The sequence below is a fragment of the Cephus cinctus genome, unplaced genomic scaffold, assembly GCF_000341935.2.
Source record: "Cephus cinctus unplaced genomic scaffold, Ccin1 Ccin1_scaffold0967, whole genome shotgun sequence".
In the NCBI taxonomy this organism is placed as follows: Eukaryota; Metazoa; Arthropoda; class Insecta; order Hymenoptera; family Cephidae; genus Cephus; species Cephus cinctus.
This window is the reverse complement of record NW_014333524.1, coordinates 247,345-268,344: the sequence shown is the minus strand read 5'-3', so window position 1 is coordinate 268,344 and position 21,000 is coordinate 247,345. Positions and strand designations below refer to the sequence as shown.

At 37.7% G+C, this 21,000-nt stretch overlaps 1 protein-coding gene across 19 annotated transcripts in view; it reads left to right on the top strand.

Annotated features, from left to right (window-relative positions):
• LOC107271413 (hemicentin-1) overlaps positions 1-21,000 on the top strand; it is a 113,641-nt gene that overhangs the window by 42,905 nt on the left and 49,736 nt on the right. For all 19 annotated transcript variants that reach the window (XR_001538639.2, XM_025088651.1, XM_025088656.1 and 16 more), the window contains 2 exons: positions 13,525-13,717; positions 20,000-20,154. Coding sequence is in view for 18 of the 19 variants with exons in the window: in XM_025088651.1 (XP_024944419.1) it covers positions 13,525-13,717; positions 20,000-20,154 (348 nt within the window). In the remaining variant the exon portion in view is untranslated. The remainder of the gene's footprint in view (positions 1-13,524; positions 13,718-19,999; positions 20,155-21,000) is intronic.

Sequence of the window (21,000 nt, the reverse complement as noted above, 5' to 3'; positions counted from 1 at the left end):
GAAGAGGATTCTCATAGGGATCACGTGTTATTTAAGCACCCAGTTCAGAAACTCACTCCCCGAGTTGGCCCGGCGTTCGCAAAGATCCAAGACTCCTCTACAAAGTAGAACTCTGCAACCCCCCACAGATGGCGCTACTACTGTAGCAAGGTCTACTTGAGAGGCAACTTGCCTTACTTTCCTTATTTATCGTCAGCCACTTTCATGAGGGTGGCTCCACGTGTGTAGCCAACCACCCCTATAATCCTTGGACATACGAGGTTGAAAGGTGTCGCGTCACTCATACGGCGTAGGAGGGAAGGGAATTCGTCGGTGCTGCTGATGCGGGTGTGTGTGCTTTGGAGGGGGGGAGAGAGAAAGAGAGTTAAATCGAGTTTACGAGTGTAGGGGCTGCTTCTTATGAGCGGCGCCGCGTGTTGACTAGAAATCAACCCTTTCCCGAAAAGCTGAGCTGTCCTGAAAAAACCACCATTAAATTTATTAGAGACGGTTTCTCGCTGTCACTAACCGACCTAACCGATCAATTCCTTCACATCCGAATAAATTTACCTCGAATCACGTCAAAGAGGGGTTGTCCTCTCGGTCTATCCTTCTCTCTCTCTCTCTCTCTCTCTCTCTCTCTCTCTCTCTCTCTCGCTCTCTATCTCTCTCCTCTCTCTCTGTCAGAGGATGAAGACAGTTCATAAAACGAAAACAACCCTTGCGACCAGCAAACGATGATTTTTACGAGTGTTATCGGTCCAAGCCTAAGCGAATCACTGACCCGTGACACGGTCTTGGTTCGTCCACCGAATTATCCCTTAGAAAACTACCCCTTCATACCAGTTCTCGGACTATTTCCCACCCAAGATCCTTTACCACCTTCATCGCCCTAAACCAACCCACGAGAATTTCCACGCTCAATTAGAACGAGCTGCGGCCAGAGAGAGCTACGTTACGAGAATTACTTAATTCACCCTTAGGGGGTTGAACATACCCAGGAATTCTAATGCTCTCTACCATTCCGTAAACAATATCCAGGAAGCACCCTGGGGAGACAATATACCTGATACGAGTACACGATCCTCCTGTAGCGGTGTGTTCTATTATCTTAATTGTAAAAAAAAGAATCCATCGTCCTATCTCTTTCGTACTTATTAAAGCAACCACTCCCTATGTATGAGAAATGACTAAACGAACCTTTAGGCGCTTATATACCGTGTTCATGCATAAAATTCATTTTTATCATGAATTTTCCACCAGGTCACCCAAATACTGGGGTGGCTGTTCATCCCCCACAGAATGACGTCGTTAACCGTTAACACCCTCGTTCTCTCACCCAAATCTGAAACCCTCTTCCATTATGACAGGAAGTGACTGTTACTTCCTGTTTACGTGTTTTCTTCTTTGTTTTCTTAAAGAAGCATTTGTGTCCGGTACTTAAGAACCAAACCAGTCACCCGTAATATTTCCATGTTGACGAGAACAAGCATCTCTAATGCCAACAAATCCTCGAGGCTTCAACTCTCAGCCCTTTCAACATCATGTCAAAGTAAGTCTTCCGTCCTTTTGCACTTCGTAAACTCTCTAGGAAATTTTATACGTAAAAGGCATCCAGACGTCCAGCTCACATCTTCCTTACAGGTGAAGCCTTTACGACGCTTAAGCAAAATTGCATGACTTTCTTCCCGGACATAAAATGGGACGATCCTATTTAAACAAGATTTTACATTTTCCAGCCATTTTTAAGCCACATTTAAGTTTTCCAATTAGGAAGTTTACTTATCGGGTTATGGTATATCTTTAAGCCCTGAAAACAATACTATATTTGGATTATACAGATTTTAGTATGTTACGTAACGTGTCCATTTACTAACTATAAATATTCATCTAAATATTGAATGCCTTTTTATTCGTTGTGCTAGTACTTCATGTGACTTTTCAATCCAACTAGCTAACGATACTTTGTCCCTTATTGGATTTATTTATATAAATAACTTGACTATCTATAATACGCATCGGCCTTTAGAAACGCAAAATCTCTATAGATATTTTCCTATATAAGCATTCGGCGAATGATCGTAAAGGGAAAGTCGAGGACTCCCATCGCCAATAGATCCATATACGTAATTTCCCTTAAACTCAGTTAATATCTTTATCCGAATCAGTGCCAACCCTCGCGTCCGTAAAATGTTATATTCCCGAGGATCCTTTTCCCTCTTCAACAACCAAAATCCAGCCCTAGGACAGACGCCACCGAAAAATGCGCTACTGTGACACCTCACGAAGGACCAATCAGAACGTGTGCGCGCGCGTGCTTACCTTGTCGAATGGTCGGCCAGGAGCCTCCTGGCAAAAAAGGACAGAGGCGGGGGCGCTTATTCCAGGACACGTCCGACATAGACAGCAATTTCCCAGGCGTTGTGTCCTGTGAAAACACGTTACGGGTAAAGGGATCTACTCCTAAAAGGGATTCCTGTGGGAGGGATAAGTTGCTGGAGTGGAATGAGACAGGGGTTGGTGCGACAGTTTGGAGCCGGGTTTGGGCTTCAGAAGAGTGAGAGAATAAAATGGGTGAATTTTTCTGGATTTTTTCTGCGGTCTAGTTACTTTTTTTAATTTGTCTTTATCTTTTTATTCTACTATCCATATACATTATATACAAGGCTGGTCAGTTCAAACGCAACGCCTGAACTTATTTCTCCCATTCACGGGAAATGAGCGGGCTAACTTCAGTTGGTGTACTTTAATTGACTATACATAGGGTGATTCACAGAAATATCATGGATTTTTATTTAGCTCAGATTGAGCGATGATGATATTCTGATTGGTCAGTCAGTAAGGTCATAGACCAATGACTACAGAATTGCAGGTGGATTTAGTCAAAACTGTGAGAAACGTTGCTCTCATTTGCTCCAACCACTTTAATCATTGATTAAGTTAAGTTAGATCCAAATTTATAATTCGTGAATCACCTTGTATATTATTTATAAACCAACTCCAAATCCATCAATAGCTATTGAATTTTCATAGAAATTGCCGCCTATGGGTTTAAACTTAGTTCGGTATAAATACTGAACTGCATTATTTGCGATATAGTATTATGGGTAATATACAAGGTGGTTCGTGTAAAGCGGACAAGTCGATATTCCTTTACCTGCATGAAATGGCAATGCCCTGCCTGCCTATCGCAATGCCGTCCTGTCGGGCAATAAATTTCCGGAGTTTCCAATTTTAACGGGCCCGCTTTACCATTCATCTCGATGCCGCTTCTCCATGGGTTTTCCCAAACCTTTGCACCCCTTCACTAACCACTCCTGACCCTTGAATCCACCCCCAGTACTCTCACCATCTACCCCTACATTCGCTTATCTACGATTTTGATACTAATCTGCCGGCAGTTTGTATAATTTTGAATTTCTCCATAGATTTCAGTTTATCTGACATTTTGAAAATTTTTTGAAATTTCGAATCTAGTTATGATATTTGAAATCATGGAATTTGTAGTTTGATTAATTATTCCTCGATAGTCATATATTATATTACTCATTGCAACGTGGTAGAGTGGGGTTTTTCAAAAATTTTTCTTAGGCCTTCAATGATCTTTTTTTATTTTGTTTTGAATCTTTTTGGTATTTCATGTTGGTCTTGTATATACATTCAGTTGATCATTTGGGTATCTGAGAGATCAGGCCTGCCAGTTGAGTTTAATCTCGCAAAGTTCTCAACTATCGAATTCGGGACCCACTAATTGCCCAAATTCTAATCAGGTGCCCAGAGACTTCGCGGATACTTGCGTTACTATTTCGCCATCTTCCTGGGGAAGAGACACATTTGCTAGTGGCGAAGTTTCACCCAATATGGAAACTTGCCCTAATTTAATCGAGTGCGACATAACGAACTGAATAAGTCATACGACTTGCAGGCTTTAATAGCCGTAATGAACTAACTTTTTGAACGGCACTATATTGGGTATTTTACGTTTACAAGTATGGTCCATACTAAACAGCGAAACACGTAAATATGGTATGCGAAGATCCGAAAGAAATGTTTATTTAAAAAAAAAAAGCCTTGTTTCCATATATTGAAAAAAAAAAGTTGAAAAACGATGGAGAAAACAGTTGTACGGCTGTTATCAAGAAACATAGGTTTTGAAATTTGCTTTTTTCATCTTGTGACGTTTATCAGATGTCAAGGTAACATTTATTCGTGAAAATGAAACATGCTATTTTTTCATTTTTAAAATTTTTCATGAACTATGATGAATTAACTTATTTCTGGTTACACTTATCTCTATTAATTAAGACCCTGTATACGTGGATAAACTTACATTGCAATTCATGGCATTCAAGCTCATGTCAAAGGTCAGACGCATTCCAAAATTAAACACAGACCTTAAATCAGTCGCAATCGAAAATATTATTGGAAAATTTCATAGCAACAAGAAATATCAAAAAATTCCATTTGGTAAAAATTTCATCTCGTACTATTTTCACCAGGCAACCATTTTCCGTTCGCCGGAAAACTTTTTCAACCACAACACAGTTTTCATATAAATCCAAAAATTCCGTTTGCGAGCGAAAATATAAAGTAAAATCCTGCACTCTAAAATTTTCCAGAAGAACACATCTCACCGAATAAATACTTAAAATTGAAGTACCCCAGAGTTCCTATAAGTTTATATGTATATTCCCATCAATGCAAATATCCCCCATATATTTCTCTAGTAACTTTCCTACCGGTTTATAAGGGTACGTACCATATTGACAGAAATGAAAAAGAAATATCTGGCAAGCATGACAAAGGGTGGATTGGGATGAAAAAACTTAGTCAAAGTATATCGTAAAATAATACCGTTTGGTAAACTCCATTATTCGACCACTTAAAAGTGATATCTACTTTACACTCAGTGAATAAGAGGGGCAGATATTCAATCCGGATATGCGTTACGTGACACTTCCTTTTTTTTTTTGAAAGTGTGTATAGTAAGGGTCGCGAGATCCTTTTTCCCTTATTTTTTTTTATTCTCAACGTCCCGTCCACTATCTCGTGCTTTTCTTATTTTCCAACCCCCCTTTTTTTCCGCGGACGTCAAAAGTTCCTTGCGTCGCGTTTCAAGTCTTGAATCAATAAGCACAGTGACTTGCTTCTTATTTATCCCTATTCTAAAACCCATGTCAGCCTTCGCATCTCCATCTAGAATAATGGCACCATTGGGAATACTCGTAATGGTGGGGTAGTAACCTTTTTTCCCAGCTATCCTACGCTCCTGCGAAAACGGTGACATCTCTTTCAATTTTGTCTAGGGAAATTTTTTACGTGTCCAGGGAAATTTAGAAATGCTTCGCAAAAAGTGCTTATACGAGTGCGCGTTGAATATTTTCAGAAAAAAAAGATCTAGGGAAAACGCGTTTATTTCTCTACTCAGAATTCATGATCATTTTCTTCTGTTACCATAATGGATGCCGTATCAGCGTACATTTACTTAGTTAAATATTTAAACGTGTCCCGTAATCGTTCTGCCAGCAGGCATTATTACGTATGGTCGCTGTATATAACCATTATATCATGAAACACGTGCATAAAATTGCGTTCGATATCACGTCCCAATAACCAGCAATTTACTTATGCAGTTTGCTGTGCTAGATACCATTTTAACCTGTAATAACTTCATTCGACTGGTTCTACCATCAGGATTGTGCTTACGATATAGTTACATGTCAAATGAAACGAGGTTAGTCGATGTCGACTATTAAGGTAGACAAATATTTTTAAAAAAATCTAAACCCCGAGTTAAACCAATTGCTATAGTCATAAACACAAAATAAATTGGATAGGAGAATAAAAAAATAACAAAGCGAATAGTACATTATGATACAAGTTGTTGATTGAAAGTTGGTGATTCCTACGAGTGTGACACGAGTCAGAATCGTCGCAAACGTCACACGAGTAGGAATCACCAACTGGCACGCGTATCATATAATATTTTTTGCAACAATGTACGGAAAGTTCGCAGGATATGCACCAAAAAGAAGCACGAAATGGCCGATTCTTGATGAGTTCCCGATTCCCGCACTTATCAAGAATGGACCATTTTGTGCTTGTTTTTTGGTGCACAAACTGTATACTTTCCGTACAGGGTTGCAAAAAAACTCAATAGAGCATTATTTAAACATTTTCTAGGGGGCTTGTAACGCTGTTCACGTTCTTCTCCATCGTTCTTTTTGCGGCGCTTTCATTTTTTTTGAGACTGCAATAGGGGGAAGGATAACATCTCTCGATCACGTTACCACATAAATTTTTCCTTGTCGGTAAAACCCCCTCTCCTTTATATATATATGTGTGTGTCGTGACACCTTGCCAACCCTTAACCCCTATTCTGAGACATGTTTTCCTATCCAGTCTTCGTAGAAACTCACCCCTTTGCTCTACGTGACTACAATGGTCATTCGAGTTTGGTCACGCTCCACGGAAGGGGTTGGTGGGATGAAATAAGGGCGAATGGATGGATAAAACGAGAGACCGAGGGGGATGAAAATTGTCGACCTAAAAGTGTAGCATTTGGGAAAAATTTTGGATAAGAGAAACTTTTTCTCATGGTAAGCCAAGAATTTTGTCGAATAGTTAAGAAGATCCAGTTCTACAACAGAATCCAATACTCGTTAGCTACCTCATCGCGGTGAAACTCGTAAAGCTTCAAGGCGAGTCCCAAACGCGACTCTATTATCAGTTTTCAAGAGGGCAAGTTCCTAATCCGCAAGAGATTACAAAGCTTGCGCCTGCCTTGCGTTACGGCGACTCGGGCGATTGAATGGAGAATTCGGAAGTAGGTGTCGAGTGAAGTGGAACTCTGTAGAAAGTGCGAGTATAAAGAGTGAATGATGTTCTATGTATAGAATGTAGTACAAGTTAGTGTACATATATGTATATAGTACAGTGCCGTGAGACGTAAGATGAGATAAAGATTTTTTTATGTAACTCATGCACGAAGAACACTCCTTTTCGTGCCTCCGAAGTGTGGCGAAAGTGGCGCTTTATATCTATGGATACGATAAAAATGCTGCGCATGCGCAAATCGGCCAAATTTTACATTATCGCACTAGTGCTTTCTTCTCGCACTAGTGCGATTAAGTAAACTTTGTTTTCGCGCGCTGTTGTGAAATGCATTCACTTTGGAAGCCTTCCTTGCTCTTCTTATGGCTGCCTCCTCCAGCGAAGAGATGTTCCAGTCACTTTGGAGGCACAAAAAGTAGCGTTTTTCATGCATTCGTTACAGAAAATATTATGCAATACTGGTACAATAAAACGAACATTATACGCAGTTCGTGAAGTTTGTCACACTCGTGTGCGGCTCGTGCGACCAAATTCACCGCCTGCCTATAAAGTTCGCTTTCTCGCACTCGTATAGCAAAGTACTATTATATACGTTTTGGTTTATTTCAAGCTAGGAAAATTAAGTGAAAAAATGTATCTCTTATTTTTTTTACAATACTTAGAAATTGGTGTTAGGAAATATTTTTTTAAAAAATGCGTTTTGGGGGAAAATGTTTATTGCCCGTCTCAGCGATGAAATGATTGTCGGCACTACCTGAAAGGAAGGTTACCCAATTTTCTAGGGTAGTAGGGAAATGGCGCAATGTTTATTGAAAAACAGTACTCGGCGTAACGGAATTTGCTACGATTCTCTAGGGATGATCCAACCCCTTTGTAAAGGGTTATATATATACCTGAAAATGTATGGTCCATCCCCTATCGTCAAACCATCTTACCATTTACTCCTTATCCTATTGGCCTTGTCCCTTTTTATTCTTCACCAATATCGGCTGGATAAGGTGGGAATGGGGTAAGGGTGAATATAGGTGTTGCCCGCCTCCCATTATGCCTGGGTTCTCGAATGAACTTTTGCCAATACGAGAAGCTGTAAAACGTGACCGAACTGTAGAGAAACTCCATTGAAATCGGCACCCGCAAAAACTCGGCAATTCTTTTTGTATTGCCCGCTTCGTTTTTTTCCATCGTTTTCGTCGTCGACTGCTTTTTTTTTAGCACCCCGTAGGCCCTTTCACGAAAAAGGGTGGCACGGGTCACTGGGATGATTGGGATATCAGCGCTGATATCATGCTGTACACCAAAATTGTTTCGATTCGTGACGATTCTATATAAGGCGTGAAAAAAATTTACCTTTTCTCCCCTAGGAAATTTATTCTTACCTTACTTTTTATACTAGAGGCTCGAAAAGTACAAAACCACCTAGATCGAAAAAGACCTATATTTATGAGTTCAACAAAAAAATCAGCCCCAACTTCTTTTTCGTGCTATTTACTTTTCACTTGTAAAATATTTAACCCTGCCATTTTTCACAAAGTAAATTTTTTATTAATTTCCATCTCTTTGTACATTAAATATTTCCTCCTCCTTAATTATTAACTAACTATTTCCTTTCTAGTCTTTCTCTTAAATAGATCGAACTCTATTCTATTTCTTTTTTCATCCCTCAACTACCAGCCTTTTCCTTACATTTTAGTCGGAATGAAATTTGAAGATAATATTTCCGTAAACTAATTTCACAATAGATGAATAATCCCTAGGCTCTTGGAGGTTGTTACAGGTGTAAGAAATAATACCATGAATTCCCTAGAGCACGTTTCGAACCTACGTATATCATTTCGCAATGTATTATGAACATTTTAGAAATACCGTGGGGACACGCATCTGATATTGGATTCAACAGTCGTTTGTTTTTCTCCAAGAATTATGTATTTACCGTACATAAGTATTCTCCATTAAATATCAACGATCCATAGAATTCCAAGAAAATACAAAACCATCTACTTTCAACAAACACAAAAAAAAATACGTTGAAAGAATAATAAAAATTTTTCATCCTATTAAAATAATCACCGTTCACCTTTTTGACTTGAACAATGATTTTCTCGCGTCCCAATAAATCGTCAATTCTGTCGTATCCCATCGATCCGCCCCGCAGAACACCTTAAGAAGGTCTTACGAGGTAAAAGACATGGAGGTATCCCCTAAGGAATTTCTGTAGAGTGTTGTACGTTCTGTATAGAGGTTGAATGGATAAATCCTGAGCACTTATCTACCTCCTTCCCCTTCCTATCTCCACCCCCCCCCCTTTGTAGTAACATAAAATAGTGAATTCCACTGGGATTGGAAGTCTGTACTTGTGCACCTATGCTACATCCTCAAGCCACTGTCCCGGTATAAAAGTACTCGAGTCACCCCCATACCGGACTTACATGAAGAAAAAAAAAAAAAGAAGAAGGGTGGGAATAAAATAGAATCGTCCTGGCGATGGTGGCCGTCCCCTTCGGGCCATCAAGGATTCAAAGGACACGATAAATCTAACAGACGCACACTCGCGTAGATACATTGGCTGAGCTCGACGCTAAGGTACTTTTTTTTCAGCCCCCTTTTATGGCTAAAAGTGACGTTTTTACATCGACGGGGATCATTGCCACCTTTTGCTCTGATTGAATCCGACCAATCACATTCGCTCGCGGATTAATGTTCTCGATTCGTCACTCCTTTATACGAGGGAAAAAAAAAAAAAAAAAAACGGGAGAAAGGAAAAACGGATTTTATCCAATAATTTGTGAGTATCTCTAAAAGGGTTTGCTCTTCCTTTTCTCTTAATCTGGTCATTTTTTATTTTCATTTCCTTCCATTGCAGAAAAATTTCATTAAGTGAAATTTAATATATTTACGTATCTACGCTTTGGTAGCCTTACGCATGTATACAGAGATGTTTACATTTTTCATCCTTTATATGTATCTGTGTATATAGGGTTATTGCGTAATTGATGTCAAATTTGACACTGAAAATTATTTTGTCGATTATTTAATATCAGATTAATGTTTAATCCTACAATTCTGTAATGATGCTTCTCGTGTCTGAAACTTAAACTGAAGGATTGTTGAGATGTCGAGGTAATACGAAGCTGTCGTCTTGAAAAGAGTAAATTTTCACAGCGCTCCTCGCTTTCAGCAAAGTTAAGCTGAATGTACTATGTACGCGAAATCCAACCGCTTGTAGAAGTCTGTATTTGTGGAGTAAATTCCTCGTAATTGTTCTTCACTCGTTTCAGTCTTGATTGCGATGACAGTTGTACGTTTCTACGTGCAACTCGACATGAAACTCTTCCTACTTTATTGTTAGAAGACGTTGCGACGTATAAGACATCGGAAGTTTGAGAGTTGTTAAAATAGCAGAGAAATTCCAAAGTCTGGAATTTTCATGTACGAAGCTATGTCAACGGACGAACAAAAATATAGGAAACGAAGAAGATTATAAAAATAATCCAAAAGTATTTGTCAAGTATGCAAGAATTTTTTACCACTCTTTAGAAGTAGTAACGAGGTCAATATTTCTTTTTCTAATTCCAATACAAAGATCAATTTGATTGGCAATAAGGTCCTTGTTGAGTAAAAGATTACGGTACTTGTAATTACCAACTAGAATTATAGTTAAATCCTAGCATAAACCAGTGATTATATGTTCTGATTTTTATTTCGATTTCGTCCTCGAGTGGTCAGATGTTAACGAACTTTACTTTGTCAAAGGGTGAGTTTAAAAAAAAATAATTTCCCTGACTCCAACTCAATTTTACATTTTTTGGTATTTTCCCTTTGATCGATGATGAATCTCTTTCATCTACTAATAAAAGATTACTTTACAGAGAAAGTAATCGAATTTCCTGTTGGTTTATTTCTGAGTCTTGACCCTCTTGCAGGATGATAAACACTCCTATGGCAATTTAAATTTGTTATTACTAAAGTAACATCGTTCATGTTGGAGGGTTGTTACTTTCTTGATCTCGTTCCAAAACTTTTGTTTCATATTCAAAATTGTTATCGTTACAAATGACTATTATTATGTATGATAAACGACTTGCTTTTCATGAAATTCGAAATCAAGTTGAACCGTATTACACGAAATGTATTAGTGGAAAAAATAAAATGCTTAAGCTGTTTTACAAACAAAATGGCTAGTTTGGCTAATAATTCTGAGCCCAATGAAGATGAAATGGGTACAGATATTCTTATTTCTTATGTCACGAATCATTATTCATGAGTTACTTTTCCTTTCAATATTACATTTTTATTCGAGTATTGTATAGAGTGAGACACCTTTTTTTCAATATCCAATTTGTATCCGAGTATCAAAAGTATTGCCTAGATTATATTGTACATACTGTCAAACGAGTTGACGTACTTTAATATTTTTGACGTTGCTCAAGCAATTTGGAGTTTTCAAAATTTCGAGTTCATCGAACAGCTCGCGTAGTTAGATTCAATTACATTTGTATGCAATAATAAAATGAAAGCGTATTGTTTGGAAATAATGGATTTACGTTTTATTTAATTTACATTTAATTTGCGTAAGTAAGCTTTCATCGTTTCCAGCACGCTGTGCTGTAATAATCATCCTGACCTACATTACGTGATGCATTATTTGGTACTGTGTAATATACTGTTTCATGACGTATAGCTTTAAATCTTGATTCAGCCTATGTAAAATATATCTGCCAGTAGAGAACAGCAATGGGGTTTGCTGTATAATCTGTAAACTATTACAGCATGTTTTATTGAACAGTTAAAAAAAATTGTTTTTCTCCTGGGAAATTGTATTTGCAGGTACTGCTGGAGTATTTTATCACAACGATTTTTTACCTAGTCTCGGCTTGAAGCCTCTTAAATAATATGTCATATACTGTTAACTTTATGAGGTTATAAAAAAAAAGATTTTTTAAAATTCAAAAAAGGAAGAAAAAATCTTCATCTCATACTTTCCGCAGTCTTAAAAAGATTTTGAGTTTTTTATATATATATATTTTGTAACACCTTTAAAACTCAAGAAAGTAAGGCTATTTGAAAGTAAGTTTTAATAGTTCTTCTTATCGCGCGATTCCGAGTGAAGGGTGAATATCGTTCTCCTCGACATCCGGTTTGAGTATCTCGACCGACCGGAACCACTTTCGGTGTCTTCCGCCTTTATTACCGGGTTCCATTATCGCTAAACCAAATTAATGACACCATTATGTTATTAGGTTTGGAAGTCTCGGACAAAAATTCTAATTGTCCGAAAAAACTTCAGAGTCAATTGCTTCGTTGATTTTATGCTCTTTATTATTTTTTTTAATTCCATTTCTTGCCTCCCTTATGGATGGTAATATTAATATGTTGAATTTTCACTTTTTTACCTATCTAATTTTGCGCTTGAATCAAGCACGTTTTGGGTTGGGTTTCAATAGCGTTACGTCCCTAGAATATTTAGATCCGAAAATCTGTGTAATCTCCTGAGACACCTCTTACGACGCCATTGCGCCATTAAGTAAACTCTCTAGAAACCAATTTGCAAATTCTATTTGTCAAAAAGCCCTTTATAAAATACGACACCGGTTCTAGTGCATAAATTCAAAATTGAGACGAAAGTCAGGTACGCCTCGTTTCATACTTATCATCTATTATAATTACATGAAGTATATACAATATTTTGGAAATAGATTATCCAGTAGATTTTCAAGGTGGTTCAATGTATCGTATCTCATAATAGTATCGTAAAAGAAACGAAACTCAGTTTATTTGTCGAGTATGAAAACCAAGTGACCTAAAAGGAAAAGAGATTTTCTTTAAAATTGACCTACACTATTTCGTTATCAAAGGGTTAGTTTTAAAAGAACGTAGACGTTTGGCAAGTGGCCGTTCTAGGCGTTTGGGTACACAGAGGTTGTAGTGCAGTTACGTGAGATTATTGAACGCAGTTACTAATAAGAGAAGCTGAATAGTAGATAGAAAATAATAGGTCGTTAGTTGTAGCACGTAAATCACGTTAATCAGGGGGTATTCTGAGGATAGTTTGCCGTGAACGAGTGGAATATAGGTTCGTACAACAACTTAATCTAAGTTTGCCATCCTCCAAATCCCCCACAGTAACTGTTTCGTGTACCAATAGGAGCGCGTGCCATGTGCAATAACATTTTCGCGCCTAGTAACATTTATCGTCTAGGGGAAAATTTAGCGGAACAACCATACCCTATCATCATGAAGATTTGGCTCTTCAAAGTTCTACAATGGATTTATCATGCTAGATTTCACTTTGACGATAGCCCTTGTGCAATTGTGAGAACATTTTAAAGGCATGTGTTCTCCTCTTTCACGCCCTCGCCGATTCTCTAAAAATGCTTTTAACACCAATGACCCATCCATCTTTTTTTCCAATTCTATTTTATTTTTGAATTAACCTGACCTGACTCCACCATATTCTAACTTTTGGTTACCTTATCGATGGCTACCTTTTATTAATAGCGTCCTTCTTAATCCCAAGTTATTTTCAACTGTAGATCTAGGGACATTTTTCTTTCTTAAGAATAAACTTAAGTATACTTTATATCATAAGGATACTTATAAATGTACTTTGTCACACTTTTTGTTTGGATCTTTCCTTTCAATCTATTATACATACATATATCGCCCATCTTTTAACTTTGCTCACCTTTACTTCTTTCTTTGACTGTTATTCAGGTAGTACCAAGCCATGGATACATACCGAAGAACTAAGCGCTGAACGCGGAACGGAAGTGATACTACCGTGCCATCTGAAGTTGCCGGAATGTGGCGGACTTCACAGTGTGAAGTGGTATCACAACTCAACGAGGATCTTGATGTTCAGCGAGAGTGCAGGCCTGACCCGTACGGCTAACGATATAGCGACAAAGTGAGTACAGCAAGTACAAGTAAACGTATGCCAGTAGAAATTGAAAATTACCCAAATAGTTCCATCTGGTACTCTCGTCCCTTTTATAACGTACGTTCAACGGTTTCATTCGCTAAAAGCCTAAAAGAGTATTTCATGCAAACTCAAAACCGTATAGGTTCGGTACTTGATCACTTAGGGATTGAGAATCTGTGGAAGAAATTTATAATGATAAGATATATTCCAATAGAAACCTTCGATAGGAACGGTATGGGTGAATGAAAATAATTGACTTACTTGCACGCACTATTTGGTGTAGCACTGCGATTGCATCAGTCCCTTGGGCCAGTTTAGTATCGTCCCATACAGTAGACGAACAATGTGGCTAAAACTGTTTGATAAGCAAACAAACCGTCGGAGGACTGTAACGTGAGGAGAAATTTTGCGAATTTTTTTAGCTGGAAACGAGCATGTTTTTCGGATGTCTGGTTGGCTCCCGGCAATTCTACTGCCTATTTCTATTAGCTTTTTGGCCATTCGACCTGGTACGATTGTTCTCTTCATTCAATTATAATGGAAATACGATCGGGCTAAAGCTTATACAAAAGCATATCGGCTGACTGACTAAGTAACTAGGACAGGAAGATCAACGTTAACGTACGAACTCAATGCTAATTCCACGTCCAGGGGGTTGAAATACAAAGGATTTTCTCGTGCAATTTTACGAAATGAGGGTTGTATCTGTGCGAACTTGATTAACGGATGATATTAGGGGCTGACAGGAAGGGTGTGAGTATGTATAGATGAATCGGAGCAAAGGGTTATTTGTGAGAATGAATTAATTTTGGATCCGAGGGGGTATGGGTAAATTGTCGAAATCCTTTTATTGGCAAATACACTAGTGAAATGGGAATTTTCAGGGTCTTTTTTTCTTTTGTACAAAACTTCCCAACCCTCCGTATGAATTTTTCAAGTGGCATTGTAGTAATGTACGAGTTCAGTATTGGATTTACTTATCGTGCTTGATGGATTTAATCTTTTTGGGGAACTTTCCTGGCTTTCGGAGTATCCATGAAATCGGGTTCAATTGTGGCTTCGTGAATCGCGGTGAGAAATTGTTCTTTTATCAGGGATGGATCGACGGTGCGGCATACCTTTGATTCCTTGGCCCCAATCTTGTGATGGTTATTAACGTAGAAAGAGGCACGATATTATAGTATGTATATATGTATATACAATTGCGATATACCACGAGGAACGCTATTACTATATTTATTTATTGAGTGCGGCTTTTAGTTCGGTCAAAGAAACTAGAACGTCGTCTCCCAAGTATAAGAGAAAACAAATTTTTCGAATGGGTAGATGATACCAAAAGTGTCTAGTTACAAATCCCCGAATTGAATTGTGTTATTTCGTAATGATAGAGTTACATCATTTACGAGGCTTATCTCATGAATTTGATTTGTGACCATTTTTTTAATATTACAAACGATGTATCCTGAATTCAGTGATATTGAGATAGGGTACCCATTTAGGGTAGAAAGATTCGGACGAGTATCGCGTTTGCAGAAGTAACAAAGGTCACACCCAAAGGGTATCGAAGGGTCCTGGATTATTTCCTGATGCTCCTTTTGGGGTTAGAAGTAACAAACGAGGGTTCTAATTGGCCGCGTTTAGACCGTCTACCCGTCATCTCGTCGACGCGTTAATTCTGCAGGACCATCCCTTATTCTGACCTGGGGGTTGGGACTTTCCACCCTCGGCAACCGTCGCCACCTCTCAAAACCCTTTAGTCTTTGTCAGGATAGACATTAGCGACATCAGGAAGGCGCCCTTAACGAGTTCTCCGGGCTAGTATATCCTGCACTCGGAATTATAGTTACGAATTAGTAGCCCAAATGATCTGGTGCAGGCTACAGCTGGGAGTTGCAGCTTCAACAATTGCAGCTTCGTTCGTTACCAAGTCTGTAGCTCGGAGGTAGAAATGGGAATTATAGAATTTTTGAAAAATTTTCCTAAAAAGGAAATAGAAATTTTCATCTCTACGAATACAACAGGAAGACTGTATTTTAGGGTTGTATACCAGACACCCTCAAGTTTACATTGGTTTTTTTGTGTGTATATTTCGACAGCGGTAGAAACGTACCTTCCATCTATAAATGCTTCATCCCCTATCGAACCAACCCCTTTTTGCACAAAACTGGTCCGGCCAGATAAAGCGTTACGGGCGATTTACCCCAAAGTACTGTCACGTGGGAAAAAAAGGTTTAGCCCTGGACATTGTTGCCCACTTTTTTACCCCATCCCTCTCACCCCCTACTCAACGAACGGTATCGTGTACTAGAACGAATAGACACCCTCTGCCATGATAGCCGAACTTCACGTCTCCCATTCTTCATCCCACCCCGTCATCCCTGTCACTTCATTGACACTTTGTGAAATGTCCATCCTGAAGCTGCTAGGTAGGATTTGTTTCCTTTTTTTATTTTCTGGTTTTCATGGAGTTTTGAATGTTTTTCTCTTTTACGCACAGCCATGAGCACATTTCATGGTTCTCGATACGTTTATTGTTATGGCCACTTTTATTAAAGGAAGCAGCAACAGTCGATACGTGGTTAATACAGGATATCTGAAATTGCATACGTACTCATGCTTGCGCATCATGATGCGCAGAGATTTTAATTGCACCCTCTGCTGTACCTAGTTGTAACTTTTAGTTTCTTCGAAATAGAGAACAATTTTGTTCAAAACTATCACCCCGATACCGAAAGCGAATATACATATACAATTTCTTCTTGGACAGATTCTTTGTAAACAGGATAAGGAATTCGCGCGAGAAGCTGCAAACAATTATAAGGATGCCCATCTGTGATCTTCGCTAACGATTGCAAATGTATTCATTTTATTCATGAATACTGATTGCCACCGTGTACTTAGCTTAATTGTGCCCTGGCTCCTGCTTTAATGCCACTAACAAAATCGTCCAGGAACGTCGTCTCGATACGTCAGCCCACGTTGCTACGTCACTTTAGCCATAACGAGGTATATATCCCACGTGATTCAAGTACCGGGGAAAACACGATATAATTTTGATATATCATTAACTAATAAAAGTAATTCAGGTCAATTTCCAGAGCGTGTCCCATATCTAGGGAATATCTTTCTTTACCCTTAGTTTTTCTTGTAATTCCTGCTTCATGAGATTCTCTCCTTGATGAGATATAATGAATTTAAGATTATTCTACACAACTAAGATTAGAATAATCTTATGTCAAAGTGTTTCAATTTATCTTATAATTTGGAGTATTATTATAATGATATTATAAAACTATTAGTCTTATTATATACATATAGTACGTTACTTTATGCATAGTATTATAGTATTATAATACTATTTGCAAGCTGGGGAAATAGAGAGAGAACTGGCTGACAACGAGAGCACTCATAATAGAGAGTTCCAACATTTTTTATTACAAAAAGCAGAAACCATGTCCGCAGAAAAATTATTACTAGTCTAATGGTTAGTGTTTGGACAATAAAATATTGTAGTGGCAATGACAGCAATTCTGTCAAGATTTACTGTTGTAATTGTAAGTCACTTTGTCGATCTCATTAAAATTGTCAATTTCACTAGAAATTTCTCGTTCTTCAAATGCAAACTATTGCTCTAACAGTCGCAAGTATACATTTTCCCCCATGTATCATAACCCTCTCGATTGTTCCGTGGCTGCTTCTTTTTGTCAACGTACGAGAGACATGACATAAGATCATTAATTTTATAAAAATGTATGTTACATAAAAAATTTAAAAGAAAAATAAATTTACATAGAATCACGTATTTCTATATGCTTTTTTTTAATCTCTTACTCGTACTTCCGATCCAAGCGCAGACTCTTTACTCAAGGTCAACGACTAAAAATAGAACTCTGAAATGGCGCTTCAAACTGTCGTAAAAACTTTTCCTCAAAGTTGTTCGCGACAGACAGATTTTTTTTTGTAATCATTATGAAATGCTACTGGATTAAGTTATTCAATTTATAGTTGTGTCTATCCATACACCAAATTTTACCTATCCCTTCAGAAATTCTTATCACAGTTCAATCTTTACCGGCATGACAGGTCAAATACCACGAGTTGAGAAATTACTAAGTTCGTTGGTATTGATAACTTAATTTTTGCCGCCATGAATCAATAAAGGATTAGAGTCTGTGTTTTCAGTATTCTAAATAGGACTTGTGTCGTTCTACATACAGGGTGTCTCACCGAAAATGGACACCTTGATTATTTCTGTTACTATTCAAGATACGGAAAAAAGTTTCAGACAAAGTACAATAGTATGGTTTCAAGGGGGTTGGTTTTTCATCTAAATGATTTTTTTTTTATATGCATTCGATTTCCAGTTACAACATGTTATGTTTTTTTTTTTTTTTTAATGGAACATCATTTTCTGTTAAGATAAGAAAATGTAGCGCGTTTTTTTTTTCTTAACATTTTAATACCTTGCAGACTAAAATCCATACAACCATTTCTAAGTTATTGAGAAGTAAATTTATTGAACAATCTTTGGTTACGAAATTAAGCGCGCGAATCCTAAATTCTGTAGCGGCGCTGCAATCGAATATTCAATAGTAACGGAAATAATCGATGTGTACACTTTCGGTGAGACGCCCTGTATATACAGGGTAGGACAATAATTATTATCAGCGACAATACATCCCCAGCTATACTGTGCGAAGGTGCTGATAGTTATTGTCTATTTTTTGTATTTATCAAATTTTGTATGGCTAATTATAAAATGATATATTTTCAAAAAATATTGTTTTATTTCAATGTATGGTATGCTTACATGACACGTAATAAGGGTTGCCTGAACTCTCTGTAGCCCTTAAGTCTGGCACAATTCGTTACGGAATTTCCTGGCTGCCTTCATTAACGAGGGTAGTTCATTTTCAAATCCAAATTTGACCTGGAGACCCACGTCACTAGTTTGCTGACAAGTTTACTGCCACTTCGCGGTATAAGCATCTACTTGATATTTGAGCCTAATAAGTATCTCGCGAGATACCGTGGCATTTCTAAAGTTGTTAATGTTTTTGTAAGGATTATTGCTCCAAAGAGCTTCTAGAGAAACTCCGTTGAACATTGTTAATCCCATTAATGTCTAGAGAGCTAGTAATAAGATGCTTGACAAAGTATCATTAGTAGCAATGTGTACGTTGAAGTCCTGATTAATAGCATTATATTAAGCCTCGTTATCGTCACGCGACTTACAGTTTTTTAGTTGTACAAAAATTACTCAAACATGATCCTACAAGAGTTATAACATCCTTACGAATTTATTGAATGCTCAACAGAGAAGTAACTTTAATTCATATCATCTGCTACTATAAGTACTAGAAGCATGTAATGGGAAAATACATATCGGGAGGTGGGCAGGGGGGGAATGTACATTCCTCATCCGGGAATGCAGTCTGTTTTCAAGAAGATTTCATTGAAATGCTCGATACCTTGTTAGACGCAGATTATTGGGCATCGTGAGAGTTATTACGCAAGGGATTCAAAATGAGGAATCTTAGGTAAACCCAGTATTGATAATGAGAAATTCCGTATTAGTCCAGCGGCGGTAAACTAAATATATGGTAGCCATTTGTAAAATTCTATAGAACCGTAAGCGCATGCGCAACCATTTGACAATTATATAATAGTAATACGTGTATGATGTGTGTTTGCGTAAAAGTGCTTTGCTGCACTCTTACCGGTAATGTATAGTATAATCATTTCAGTATCCTGTGATTTTGACATGTTACCAATCTGCTCATTTTCATCCCCCAAGCTGCCTACAGATACTGCTGCCAACAATCCCTCCTGGCCATATACCCCGTTACGCTAACCATTCTAGTTTCCCTTGCAACCCTCTAACCAGGGTATCCATTGTCCCGTCAGCTCGAATGGCCGATCGCTTAATTTGGTTAATTATACCGAGATCGATGATATTTTCAAAGGGAACGAAATGTCCTGGCTCTTTGAATTTCAGGGGAATGAAGAATGCCGCAATCAATGCTGAAAACTTTGACATGAAATACGGATCAGTTTCGAAAATAAAAATAAAACGTACAAATTTATATTTATTGTTTTTACTGGTCATACAGATTAATTCGGATTAAGCATACTGTTTGAAGTTAGCACGTGTCATTTGACTTTTACGGTAAAAACCATCTTTGATGGGGCTACTTGACTCGAAGAACTTTATATAGTAGGCAAAATTGTTTTACCCGATAATAATTATTTTTTTCCAAATTTCAGGGCCGAGATAATCAACGAGGCCAACGCGACGACAATTTTATTGAAAATACCAAACATCAAATTAACATACGAAGGACTGTACAAGTGCGAGCCTACTTATGCGGCTGTCAATCGTGAATGTAATTACATGCAACAAATCGCCCTTACCGTAACTGGTAAGTGACTTTTAATTCATTAAAATGTATCGAACAGTCCCTTACGGAAAACGTATGTTGAAAATGATGAAACATGGAGTGGCTGCAATTTTTTTCGTATTAAAGTACAACAAGGAAAGGACTTAGTCGGTCGTGTTGTGATAAAATAAAATAATGATAACTATGTAATCGTTAGAGGGACAATGCTCTCTGAAAGAAATTTTAGGTAAAACAATGAAAGAATTTTCTGTTGAATTACCCTTAATATAACTTATGCTTGGTTTTATAAATATATGCATATGCCGTGATCCAAATACACTGACCCGTGCATGGACTAAGGATCGCACGTGGAATTAGCATTATAAATTAGCCTTGGACAAAAAATGGATTAACTTTAACTCATCCTCACAGTAGAATTTATCTTAATGGCTGGATGTCTGCCTCTGAGTTTTTCTACTTTGTATTTAAATACGGCGTACGACACTTGGATGATTTTTCATTAGATTCTTCTCGAAACGATGGAAGGAGCTCTTTGATCTCTTGCCGACAAGAAAGTTCTTTGACGTTGACTTTGACTTATGGAGGAAATGTCATGCTTAAATTTTCGTATAAAACTTACATAGAGCGCGGGGGATTTTATTAAAAGTGACTTTGTACCCATTACATTCCTTTTTCTCCCTTTAGATTCTAAAATCCCTTTCGCTCTATCTTCGCGAAACTTAAGCATGATAAACTTTAATATGAAAATTTGTTTTTTATTTTTAACAATATAAGCATTATCAATATTTTATTTTCATATTTTTATATTTTGACAAAATATGATAAGGTCATATACAATTTTTATGTCTTTTCTATCCAATGTGGTGA